At 30.4% G+C, this 13,742-nt stretch overlaps 1 protein-coding gene across 4 annotated transcripts in view; it reads left to right on the top strand.

Annotated features, from left to right (window-relative positions):
• LOC106461648 (FACT complex subunit SPT16-like) overlaps positions 1-13,742 on the top strand; it is a 56,712-nt gene extending 42,970 nt beyond the window's left edge. Inside the window, exons 18-26 of one of the 4 annotated variants that reach the window (XM_013921490.2) lie at positions 965-1,091; positions 3,882-4,000; positions 4,358-4,483; positions 7,540-7,728; positions 8,261-8,430; positions 9,979-10,235; positions 11,752-11,829; positions 12,050-12,263; positions 13,538-13,742. In XM_013921490.2, the coding sequence (XP_013776944.1) occupies positions 965-1,091; positions 3,882-4,000; positions 4,358-4,483; positions 7,540-7,728; positions 8,261-8,430; positions 9,979-10,235; positions 11,752-11,829; positions 12,050-12,261 (1,278 nt within the window). In that variant the 3' untranslated portion in view covers positions 12,262-12,263; positions 13,538-13,742. Of the gene's footprint in view, positions 1-964; positions 1,092-3,881; positions 4,001-4,357; positions 4,484-7,539; positions 7,729-8,260; positions 8,431-9,978; positions 10,236-11,751; positions 11,830-12,049; positions 12,264-12,373; positions 12,899-13,537 lie in introns of those variants that run through there. The other 3 variants (XM_013921492.2, XM_013921489.2, XM_022388653.1) reach the window with 3 other exon arrangements.

Genomic DNA, 13,742 nt, shown 5'->3' with positions numbered 1-13,742 from the left:
TATTGCATGTTATTTTGTAAATGACGTTGTGTGATTCTAAATAATTTTTGTTTAGTAACGATTTTAATTTGGGGCCGGGTTTTTGAGAAAATTTGACGTTGATAGGAATATTGTGTTTAATTGCTAGTTTTGTCCAAGTGTGGGTAATTCTTGAGCTGGTTTCAGGGACAAAAGGTAAACTGCAGTGTAATATTCTGTTCTTGGGTTTGTTAGTATCAATTTTGTTCGTGAGTTTTGTTGTGGGGAAAGTTGGAAAGTTTTTCAACAATAGCTGGTGGAAATTTATTGGTGTGATTGAAGGAATGCTTTATGTGGTTGATTTCTTCATTTATGTAGTCCATTGAACAGAGTCTTGTGGCTGTGTTTATGAGGTTTTTGAGTGTATTGCTTTTTGTGTGGTGTCATGAGTGGAATTCCAGGAGATGTAAGAGGCTGGTGTGTGTGTTCTTACGGTGAATTTTGGTTTTAAACTGTGTGTTTGATCTAATAATGTTGAGGTTAAGAAAATATAACTATTTATTGTTTTCATGTTCTATGGTAAATTTGTTGTTGGGATTAATGGAGTTTGAGTTCAAAGAAAGCTAGTGTGTGTTGCTGTTATATTAAACTTATATTAAAGTTTTTCATTACCCATTCAAGTCATCTACAAGCATTACTAGTCTCAAAGTGAGTTCCTCATCATCGAAATCTAGATATATTAGCAAAATAAGATAAATCTACAGAAATTGTTTTTCAGAAATTGCTTATGGTTTCATATGTATATATTCAAAAAGTTACCAAGTTTATTTGTTAATATGGCTTACTAATCTTTTAGCTGTAAAAAAATTACATAAAATAAGATGTTTGATTATAATGGTGTAAATTTACAAGACTGAGTAGAGGTGATGGAGATTCTGCTTTTATTAGTTAGTTACTTGAGTTTACTTTTTAATGAACAAGATATTTCTATTTCATTACTTAACAGGGAATTGTCAAACAAGACACACTCATACTGAGTTCTACCAAAGGAAACCCAAAGTTAAAAGATTTGTACATGAGACCCAATATTTACTCTAAGAGGATATCGGGGACACTTGAAGCACATGTTAATGGTATGTAACTCAACCTGTATGCTAGAACTGTATTGGTCAAAATGGAAACATGATACTTTTTATGTAGAGATATAATGGTAAGTAAAATTAGATCAATTCTCTGGAGAATAGGAAATATCTTAAAAGTATTTTAAAACATTATCTTAACAGGCACATTTATAATAAATGAAGCTCAAACCACTTGGAAAAATACAGTGATGCTAACTGTATAAGTTGGTCTTGTATAAAGCTTACTTTCCAATCAAGTAAGATACTATGACACTAGATGCTGGTTGCAGAGGTTGCATTTACACAGAAACCTACCTTATATACACAGGAAATTTTAACTAAATGCAAAAACAATAACAGCAAAGCATTTATAACATGCAGATGTACTAAGACCCACTAACTGAAATTATCTTCTTATTTTTATGTAATACAACAAGAAAAACATTCCACTCTCCAAGCATTCTTTTGACATGCACTCCATGTTATCTTATTAGATTCTGAGTTTTCTTATTACTTATTCCTCATTGGGTTTCCAACTTTGTAAGGTATAATATTAAAACTTATACATCCCAGAAAAGGTAACATTCTTTTAACTTTATTTGACTTATTTAGGTTACTTTAGGACTGTATATTCAACAATGATGGATCCAAAATACTATATTATTATATTCGAAGTTTCTCTTATTTCATGTAAAAAAATACTAAAATTTTGTTATAGTGTTATCTGACTTTCAGAAAAGTTAATTGTTATTATACTGTTATCAAAAAATAAAACACCACAGCAACTTGCATGAAGTCAGAGTTGTTAACACAAAAATACTATATTTTCTGAATATACTTTCTAGTTTATTGTTATTCATTCCTCAATGGAAAAAAAAAGTTATAACTATGAAAGTTACTTTACAAAATTAATTGATGTTATTCTAATTTTTTATGTTTGGCTTCAAGTTTAGGTACTTGACTAATATCCAAAATATTAGTTTTTTACTTTGGTTAAGTTCCCATTTCCTAAATAAATATGAGTTATTATTGTTTTCCTTCATTGGTTATAAAGTGTTGTTTCTGTAACTGAGTAGTTATACATATAACACTTAAATCTCCAACATTGTTGGGAACACACATGTTAATATGTGAAACAATATTGAATTGTTTGGAATATTTCTGGAAAACTGTACACAGTATTGTTGCAACAAGCGACTAATAAGTAAATAAATTTTATTTTGTTTCTAAATATTCAACAGTGCAGAAGCTTAATGTATAGCTTTAGAAATAGACAGTGTCTCATGTATCAGTGCATATATGTGCAATGTTCGGGTGTTACACATTACATATTGTAGGTGATGCATTGTTAAATTAGCTAATCTGAAATAATGCTACATCAAAATGTAACTGTAATATAATATATAAAAAAGGTGTTATGGTTGAAACAGATCTTTAGAAAGTGTGTTTTATTAAAATGCAGATCTTTAGAAAATGTTTTCTACAAAAAGATATTTTTTAAAGCCAGGCATGACTTTTGTAGTTTGTAGTACATCAGAATCACTTTTCCATAATGGAGGACACTCACGATATTTGTAGAATATATAGCTCTATTTTTAGTTGTTGTTAAAACAACAGTAGATCGTGTTGTTCCTTAATGGATCGTTTTAGGCTAGAAAGAGATTAACTTGAACAGTTGTTTGTAATTGCCCTTAATTAGAGTGTTTCAATCTATTGAATTGTTAACGTCAATAGTTTATTGGGGCTTATTTTGATTGGTTGAAGCTATAAGTGGTTAACACCTTCAGTTGACTTTGTTGCCCTTTAATTGCCTTGTTTTAACTAAATATTGGGGATGCCAGTTGTAGCTTTGTTGACTGTCTTGGATTATTTTATTGTGGTTAACACCAACAAATGACTGTATTGATTCTTATTTTAAGCTAATATTGGTGACACTAATAGTAGCTTTGTTTAGTTTAAGCTGTAGTGGTTAACACCAACAGATATAAGAATCAATACAGTCCATAAGCTAATGTTGGTGACACCAGTAGTAGCTTTGTTGTCTGTTTTGAATTATTTAGTTCATTAAACCCAAGCGGATGCTGCAAGTTTCTAGTTGAAATTCCTGAATTACGCATTGGATGGTGACAGCATCCAATAACGTTTATGTCTTTGTCTGAAAACTAATACAAACCATGTTATTATCTATAAGATTAAGGAAGTTGAAGTTTTATAAGGTATGGTGATAACTATCAGGAAATCATGAAAATAATTTCGGCAGAACGCACAAAAAGTTGCAGGTTTAAAAGAGTTATGTTATAAGGGTAACAGTAACAGATGACTGTTAGTCCTTATTTTAAGCTAATGTTATAAGGGTTAACAGTAACAGATGACTGTGTTAGTCCTTATTTTAAGCTAATGTTTCTGACATCAGTAGTAGCTTTGTTGGCTGTCTTGGTGTAGTTTAAGTCCTTATGTTAAGCTAATGTTGGTGACATTAGCAGTGAACAGTGTCAACTGTTAGACTAATTTAAGGTTGTGATTGGTTAATATCTTATAGTAGATGACATTGATATTCTAGTGACTGTTGTACAAGAACACTAGATTACTGGCCAAGTGCTCAGTAGTTTTCCTTTTGGCTACCCTTGAGAACATTGAGACTGGTGCTTGATGGAACTTAACCAGTTGTTAAGTTCAAAATCATGTAGTTCACATGCCAAGAAATAACGTAGATCTTAAAATTTTGTTAACAAGTAATTATTTTATGAAGGAACACCAAACTCCACCATGTACTACTTTTGACTTTGCATTTTTTCTTTATAGGTTTTCGGTTTACCTCTATACGTGGAGACAAGGTAGACATATTGTACAACAACATCAAACATGCCTTTTTTCAACCTTGTGATGGGGAAATGATAATTCTTCTTCATTTTACACTCAAAGTAAGGTTTATTCTCTTAAAGTTAGTATAGCAAGAAAAACGTAGTGTATACTTTGTAGTTTTTAAATAATAAATTTTGTATATTTGAGTTATCAATATTTTATTTAGTGAGACTCATTTTTACCTGAGGTGGTAGATTCATAATCATAATTTATTATCAGATAATACTTCTATCACAAGTATTTTCTTTACACACACATTATGTACGTTTAATTGGGTACCAAATAGCTGTGCTTTCTGTTGCATATTTTATTAGTTATATCTCAGTACTCAATACAGTATAGATATTTAGTTTTTATCATCACTGTAGTAGTTGCACCAAGAGTGTAACAGGGAACATATATTGATATTATTTCAGAATGCTATTATGTTTGGAAAGAAAAGAAATAATGATGTTCAGTTTTACACTGAAGTGGGAGAGATCACTACAGATTTGGGGAAACATCAGCACATGCATGATAGAGATGACTTGGCAGCAGAACAGGTATTTTTTTTTCTTTATCAGCTTATTTTAGTGATTATTTTTTCTTTTATCAATCAAGATGTTAATTAACCATTATACTAACTTGTTTTGGTGAAAAGCATTTCTGTTCTTAACTTTTTTGATTGGCTTGAAGAGATCCAGAGTTGTTGTATTAGCCAATTGTGTGTACCTTATCTTAGCTATAAACAGTGTATACCACAAGATCGTGAATTCTACTGTAAAATTCTAAACTTAATAAGCAGTATGATTGTTTTATGCATGCATGTGAGAATGTTTAGAATTTTATTGATCTATTATTTAATAATTTATGTTCATTTCAATGGTAGACGTGATGCTATACATATGGCTCTGCATGGGTTAATAGGATATTCTTTCTGCTCTTATTGTTTTAGTTTCAGCAAAGTGTCCAAATACTAATTAAAAGTTTCACATTTTGTAAGTACTTAACCTTTTAGACTCACCATAAAAACCTTACAGTTGTTAGCTTGTGTAAAAAGAAATCATATGCAGTTTTTCTTGAACTAAATTATTCTGAACTTTTATGTTAGAAGTTTCTGTCAGCATCAAGCAAAGAACCAAAAAACATGAATTGGGCAATAATATGAGAGGAGAAAGATAGTTGTGTAACTTGAAGAGACACACCAGAATTTGGCTGATAACCAGTTTTAGTGAACTTCAAAAAAAGTATATTTCCCAAGGTATTTTCATTGCCACATGAAAAGCCTAAGCATACTGTATGAACTAATAAAAGGAAAATTTGAATCTTGAAATCCACACAATTGGCTTAAAATACACCAAACTAATATACTGAGGTAAAATTGAGAAATCATTACTCTGTGCGTTACAGTAATGAAACTGTCAAAGATTTATTTCGTCTTTGCTGATTATACTCACCATTGGAATGTAATGATAAAGAAAAGTGTAACCTGATTAATGCAAGATCTGGACTATTAAAATATGAAACAATATTTTTTAAATATCTTACTATTAGATTGAAGTAATTTCAATACACATAACATATTATACATGTTATGGCAGTAGGTGCTGTGGAATACTTGATTTATCTAGAAAATACTCTTTATCCTAGAAAAAAATAGCTGTCGTTTTAAAGAGTAGTATTGGTCCTTAAAAATGGCCCATGTCTTAATTCAGGTTACATAGTCTAACATATTACGGTACTAAATGAGAGGTAAATAAAAAAACTTCAGTGCCACTCATTTTACAAGACATATTGTCTGGTTGAATTGTGTATGTGTGCATGTCTCAACCTTTTACAGAATTACATTTAAAATTTAATTGAACTACTTTATTATCAATGTATACAAATAATCTTAGGATCAAAATGTAGTTAATAAATTAAACTTTAATATTATTTAAGGTTTTAATTTTATATGGAAATATTTTTTTAAATCCTCAATCTCCCCTAGTATGAGAACTGTGACATTTGCTCTCTGTGTCTTCTATCTTCTCTAATTTATTTACCTCCCCTCCAAGAAGTGCAGAATTGTATGGGATTTAATGTAAATTGCTCATTATAATATAGTTATTATTCAGGTAAAGTATAATTTTTATTGCCTTCAATCTTCAGAGCCACAAACTAGAATATCAGACCCCACCTGTTACATCCTCTGTTTCACAAATTGTAAATAGTTCTCTCTGACATTTACTACTGTATTATTTATAACTAATACAAAGCCAGAGTTTTGATTTATCAAATGATGTATTTCTCTTCCAGTTTAAACTTTATTCTCATGGAAAACACATCAGTGAGCTTAGCTGTATTTTTAATGGCTCATATGGCATAATTAGAAAGCCAGAAAAGTTATGAAAGTTTTAGGATATTTTCTGGTTTTTATTCTGTGTTTTTAGGTACATTATTTAACCCTTCAACTGCTGTTGACATCATATGATACAAACATTTTACACTCAAAATTTTGAATGGACTGCCGCAAAAATTTGCAAATATTTGCGTATGGCGTGGTAAGCATATTTACACAAGATGCAAACAAAGGGTTAATTAAGTGAAACTTATTTATTGCAGTAGTACCATTAGTATTAAAAAGTAGGGTTAAGTTTCATTAAAAGTTGACAGCAAGAAAAAACAAACAGGTAAGTACTATATTTCTTGTTTTTCATGTGTATTTTTCATTTGTTAGTATAAAAGTATCTATAATGTAAAATTAACAATTTATTAAGTTGGATAAGGTTAGATCATATAAAATAAATAATAATTTTTGACAGGGTATGCTCTTGAGTAGTCTACGTGTTATGTAATTTGATAGGATAATGTGAGCTACATGTTTGTTGAATGATTTATGTGGCAATAAAACAATAAAATGAAGTTTAAATAGAAGTATACTGTTACAAGCTTTAAACTACTTGAGATAAACAATTGTGGCTTCCTATTACAATTTACAATCATTCCAGAAAGAAAACAGGATAATTTAGAATTATTTCCTTTTTTTGTTTATGGTGGTTATGAGGTTGGTTAAATCGACCAACCATGTAAAGAGTTATAGTATACAAAATAACAGATAAAATATAAAGTTTTTCTGAAAAGAATAGATATTAGTTCAGGAGCTTTTAGGGATTACTGAAACAAAATGTGAAAATTTTTAGATCAAGAAAGGAATTTTTAATCTTAACATGAATATCATTTTGCACTTGTAACAGTCAACACTGACACCGTATAATTACAGACAAAGTTTTAGTAAAAATACATAATTGAAAATTATGATTTTTAGTGTACAAAAGACTTAAAGTTTACTGAAACATTGCCAAATTTCTTGAAGATGCATTAAGTACTTTCAGTCAGTATGTATACCACCATGATGATGTGGGGGTTAGAAGGTCATTTAAAATGCATGAGCCCTTTGTGATAAAGTTAATTAAACTGTTAACTAAACTAGTGAGGTTTGTTAAGCAAGACTAGTTTAATAATTATATATGACATAACTTTCACTGTGTACACCTTTTAAGTCTTAAAACAAGTTAAAAGAAAGTTTCAATACTTGAAATGTTATGTGTACTAACAATGGAGTGACTTTTTTTCATAGGCAGAACGTGAACTTAGACAAAAACTGAAGACTGCATTTAAAACATTTTGTGAAAAAGTAGAACAAGTGAACAAACAAGAACTTGAATTTGACACACCATTCCGGGAACTTGGGTTCCATGGCGTTCCTTATAGAAGTACAGTTTTATTACAACCTACATCAGGTTGTTTGGTCAACCTTACAGATTGGGTAAGCATTCTTTAAAACCTGTAAGTTCTAATTAATAATGTATTGGCTGTTATAGTTGACATTTGAGATAGGATGAATTATCTAACAGGTATTTCAAATGCTTCTGTACCTGTATTTGTTTTAAACTAGAAAATAATGTAGTTTTTAAAGATGGAATTAAACTATATTTCAAGTACATATATTTGTGCACATATTAAAATAATAAATTGTTAATGTTATTGAATTAAACACTACTCTAAAGACTAGGTTCATTGGAGTTTTTATAAAGAGATCATAAAGTCGATATCAGAGGAAGTTACAGTGGAATAAGAGAATGTATATTGGGATTTTATTTTGGGAGTTTTTTTTCTCTCTTAGACCTGACAATGCATACATTAATGGCATTTTTTTTTTAAGTACTTTCACATTAAAATGAATTTGATGGCAATCTTTAGCAATTTCATTCAGAATAAAATTATTACATGTTCTGCAATTTATCTGTTATAAAATAAAATTAAGTTGTTGAGAGTAACTTTTGTTTGCTGTGTTTCAGCCTCCATTTGTTATTACTCTGGAGGAGGTAGAACTTGTCCATTTTGAGAGAGTACAGTTCCATCTTAAGAACTTTGACATGGTGTTTGTCTTTAAGGACTACAATAGAAAAATAGTTATGGTGAATGCTATCCCTATGAATATGCTTGACCACGTAAAAGAATGGTTGAAGTAAGTGGAACATAATTTTGAAGGGGCTGAAAAAAAATGCCAAAAATTTCTAAAGGTTAATTAAAGTAATTAAGAGAATAATTTAAAAAATAAGTTCCAAGGATTTTTTTAAAGTGCATGTAATCCAATTTTAGATCAGTGGAAGAATTTTTTTTAACAGTGCAAAAAAACAACTACAAGGTAGATGCAGAAAATGTGATTTTTAGTATTGTGATACTTACTTTACATTTAAAGAATTGCACATTGTATGTGTTTCACTACTGTTTTACCTACTTGATAGTAGATGAAATGTTTTGATACTGATTTATGAACTTCTAGTTAGGTTATTAGCGACAGCTTATGGCAAAGTCAAGGCAATTAACGAAAAACATCAAATACGATATTAAAAACTGTGGTCCTAGGAAAACAATTGTGACTTGTTTTTCCATCAATTTCTGAAAGTTTCCTGTGATTAACTTCAAAAATTAAGATTTTATGTAAACATAAAACAGCTGATAAAGAACTAGATATTTAATGATAGAATCACTTCACATAACCTAATTTGAAATATCAGTTATAATTGAATTTAATGAATTGTTATATTTGTGAAAGTTTGTATTATAGTTTGAATGTATATGCCTATCCAGTGGTTTAGGAAGGAGTTGCAAAGTGGGGTATGCACACCTGAAAATTAATATAATAATATAATTTACAGTTGCTATATAAGTCAAATATGTAAAAGTGGGGATCACCCCTGGTTCTGATGCCTCTGCTATCTATCCAGAAATTTGAGTGATTCTGCAAAGTACTGCCCCTTTTCACAGACAAACTATTTACTAAAATGTAACTTTTACATTTATTAGTTTAATTAATAAAAAATATATATTTCAATTAAAATGTGATTCAAAACCAGAACTTACTTGCACTCTGTCAAACCATGTGTAGTTTGATTTTCTATTACCGCATGTTTTAGTATCTGAGTGGATAATGAAATTTGTTACTTTAAGTTTACAAAAGTTTGATATATTTTAGCTACTACGTTGCAGAGAATAAACAAAAAAAAAAGATGTTATTTGAAAAAATGAGAAATAACTGTTTGAAAACAAAATTGTAAGGACTATTCTATTGTATTTTACTGAGTTTTCTTTGATTTGCTGGAGAATGCATGAGTGGAATGTGACAAAGTTCATGCTTGAGGTCGAACCTGGAAAGCTACCTTTAACATTTTGGTGAGGGTGCTTGCTTTGAATCTTACCTGTGTATTAAGTGTGTCTTTATGTGGAAGAATATCTTCACGACATACCATTGCATTTGCTATGGTGATGTCTTGATTAATAAGCTAGTGGTGTTTTTTCTTTCTTTTTTACTGTGGTCTTCATGCCCAAATTTTGAAGACTGGTTTTAAGGCATACATTAAGGATGTTTTAATACTGTCTTACCTATTTCATATTAGATTGAGGGAGTGTAATGTGGGTGTTTTAATACTGACATGCCAACTTTGTGTTAGATTTTAGATGCATAGTGTGAGTGTTTTAGTACTGTATTTCATGTTTTTGTGTATTTTTATAGTTCTTGTGACATCCGCTACACAGAAGGTGTCCAAAGTTTGAACTGGGTCAAGATCATGAAAACAATAACAGATGATCCTGAGGGATTTTTTGACAATGGAGGGTGGTCATTTCTTGACCCTGATAGCGACGAAGATGGAGAGGATGATGATGATGATGAAGAAGAAGATGAGCAGTACCAACCTAGTGGGTCAGATAATGAAGAAAGTGAAAGTAGTTTCAGTGGCTCTGATTTTTCTGAAGATTATTCAGATTCTGGTGAGGGTATAATATTACTTGTGCTAAATACAGATTATTATACTGTCTGACGCAGTGGTTCTCAACCTTTTCATCACCAAGGGCCCCTTTTATTATTATTTTTCCCCCATGAAACTCATGTTTTTGAAAGATTCCATCTACACAAAAAAACTGTTTTTGTTAACTAATAATTAACTCATTTCCTCATTTTTCACTATCAAGTAAAAGACATATATAACTGAGTGTATAATTAAAAAAACTTACTTGTTTAATGAGATGGTGTTACCTTCACAGACCTCAGGTTGTGAACCACTGGTCTAAGGTATTAAAAGTGTAGAATGATTTTAAATTGTTTACTGTTATTGTTTGTTGTACATTACACACCAGACTCTTAAGTACTGGAATTGTTTTTGCATGACTTTTAGTGCATTATCAATGTGTAATCACTAAAATATGATAAATTGAGGTAAGATCAATACCTGTTGTTGCATTGTCTTATTTAAATATGATTTTTGTGCTTACATGACTTTCCATCATGCAGTTTTTTGTTTATATTTATAATTTTGTTTTTACTGGTATTTTTCAAGTACCAGTACAAAATATGGTCCATTTTGAAGAATGGCCCTTACTGGTATTGTAATTTTGCTATCAACATATACAATTTTTTGTTGAAGTTTAGGTATTTATTGTATAAAGCTCCACTTCAGTAATTCAGTTTAATATTCTTGGACAAGCCTAATCTGGATACATCTCCATTTCAGTAATTCCGTTATGTGTATTAATGTTCTTAGACAAGCCTAATCAAGCAAGGGTTGAATTAATGAACTGCAGATAGTTATACTTCAAAAATCTTCAAAACAACTTTTTGCACATCACTGGAATTCTATACAAATTTTATATTCCCCAAATAACTATTGTATGCACATTGACTATCAATCAATCGAGATAAACATTTCCTTAAATGTTTTCTGTGTTACACCAATTAACTACATGTCCCTCAGTGGTAAGTCTACAGACTTACAATGCTAAGATCCGGGGTTTGATTCCTTGTGGTGGACACAGTAGATAGTCCAATGTGACTTTGCTCTCAAACAAACAATAACAAGCTAGAAGAATTCACGTCCAATTGTAGAATATTGATTTTGAAAGTGATGTGGTAAATATTAGCACAATGGTTTTGTGTTATTCTGTAGAGGGTAGAATTTGTATAATGTATATATTTATTATTGATCATGTTAGAAGTTTTTTAAAAGAGTCCAGTAGATTTATGTTCAGACAGAAAATTGTTTATTACTGGTATTGGAATTGTGACAGAAGAGGTAAGATTTAACAGTTTCTATACAAACTAGAAATTGTCTTGCTTAGAAGTACGTTATTGATCTGTGAAATGTAGCTGAAATATTTCTGTGGTGTTTTAACTACGCACGCTGTATGTGTTACATAAAATGCAAGTAAGTCCATTATGTGAGTGATATCGTGATTTGAACTTTTATGTGTTCAGGATATTGACTTGTGCTATAATTCTGTATAATTTCAGTTGATGATGATGATGATGGTGGAAGTAGTGAGGAAAGTGGTAAAGATTGGTCAGAGTTAGAGGAAGAGGCAGCAAGGGGTAAGATTTTTATATGGCCATTTTTCACATTAAAAATCAATGTTAGTTTGCTTCTAACCTCAATGATTTGAAATGTCACAGAAATATATGAAGTTGAAGAAGATTACAGTGTCAAATGTTTTCAATAAATACTTTTGTTTAAGTAATTATTCTTTTAACATAACTGGTCATGCATAATGCATTTAATTATATAATGACAAGATATTTGTTTTTTCTGTAGCGGATAGAGAAAAATTTGAGGAAGAGAATGATCATGTTAGTAAAAAGTCTGGAAAGAGCAAAAAACCTCCTGGGCGGAATAGAACACCAGAAAAAGTGAAATCTAAAGGTTCTTCAAAAACACCAGTAAAAAATGGTGTTAACAAAAAACGACAGAGAGAACGTTCCACAGAATCACCAAAAAAAAGAAACCTAAGAAATAAGCATGTGTAAAGGTATGATGCATATACTTTTGACTAAATGCACATGACACAATAGTATGTATTTTAAGTAAAAGTTAAGAAATTCCTGTGGAATAATATTTCCAAAATGGCTTTTTTTTCAGAATCTGTGTTCCCGAAATTTTCATTGAAATATTGTAGAGAAAGTGTAGCAGTCATTTAGAGTTACCAGTAATGCACAAAAGAATGGAAGTTACAAGATGTACCATAGCACTGTACAAAATATGAATTTTTCTGTTTATTATTCATTTTGATAAATCTGCCAGGAATTGATTAACAGGGGACTTATGAAAATTTTTATATCTCATTTCTTAACTAATGGGTTTTTAAAGGTAACTGTGTATGAAAGCAGAATGTCTGGTATCCACAAAACAGAGTATTCAATACTCAGAAATTAAATCTTGGGGGGGGGGAAGGGGAGACATTTTAATATTTTATCAATTTGCCAGTAGAAAATTAATAATCCGTTAGTTTTCAGTGTCGAGACTGAAGATGTAAGACCAGGGAAGACAAACTGTGGTACCGTGGGCTTCAGTGTGTACATTATATTCAGTTTCATTTTGATTGTGTATTTCCGTTACCACCTATCTTGTATGGTTATTTAGTGAATAAATTTTTTTACACTCTAATATGTGTGAATTGTTTGATGAGCTGAATGTTTGTTGATGTGGAGAAGTAGTACGGGTGTGCTAAATGTGCAGTTGTTTTAGTGTTAACATATTCTTTTTTGTATTTAAAATATTTTTCACTATCACTTGTTGCAATTAATTTGAAATTAGGAAAGATCTTGTGATAAATCATTTCAAGGTTAGACTGCCAAAAGTTTCTCATTGTTGGTGTTCAGTCTGAACAGTATTACTAACAATAATAAGCACAGTTTAGCACTTTGTGGAAATATTTCTAGCAGTGTAATGTTTTTTCTATATATAAATACTAAAGCTTAGTGATGTAAGTAACTTGATATAATTACATCTAGTAATGTATGGTAAAAATATTCATTTAATGCTCACTACATTTGGCTGTTTGACTAGTAGCTTAACAGTACAAAATGTTTTAACAGTTGTTTCTTGTTTGTAGCAACACCTGTTTGGTGTATGTTCTGTTGGTTAACTCAGTTAAAGTATCCATATGGTAATTTCTTGTGCAGTGTCAAAACTTTTTATTTCTAATAGTAACAGTACATTTAATTAATATAACTTTTATGAGTTTTAAAAAAATTAGGATAAATATTTAATTATGAGAAGTACATCATGTAACTGTTTTTCAAGCTTTGAAGTCAGAAGCCAGTGACAACCCCTGCCAGTTTTACCATCTGTCCAGTATTTCACTTATTGTTCTGTTTACTGTATGTTCACATCAATGTTCTATCTATTTCATGAACAGATTGTACCCAAACAGCTTGTACAGTGTGTTCATAAAATATTCTGTGTACATTTTAGCTGATCTGTATTAAAGAGAAGGGAAATAAAAATA

This window comes from Limulus polyphemus, unplaced genomic scaffold (assembly GCF_000517525.1).
Source record: "Limulus polyphemus unplaced genomic scaffold, Limulus_polyphemus-2.1.2 Scaffold1004, whole genome shotgun sequence".
In the NCBI taxonomy this organism is placed as follows: Eukaryota; Metazoa; Arthropoda; class Merostomata; order Xiphosura; family Limulidae; genus Limulus; species Limulus polyphemus.
The sequence above is the reverse complement of the archived record's forward strand: the minus strand, read 5'-3'. Positions and strand labels throughout refer to the sequence as shown.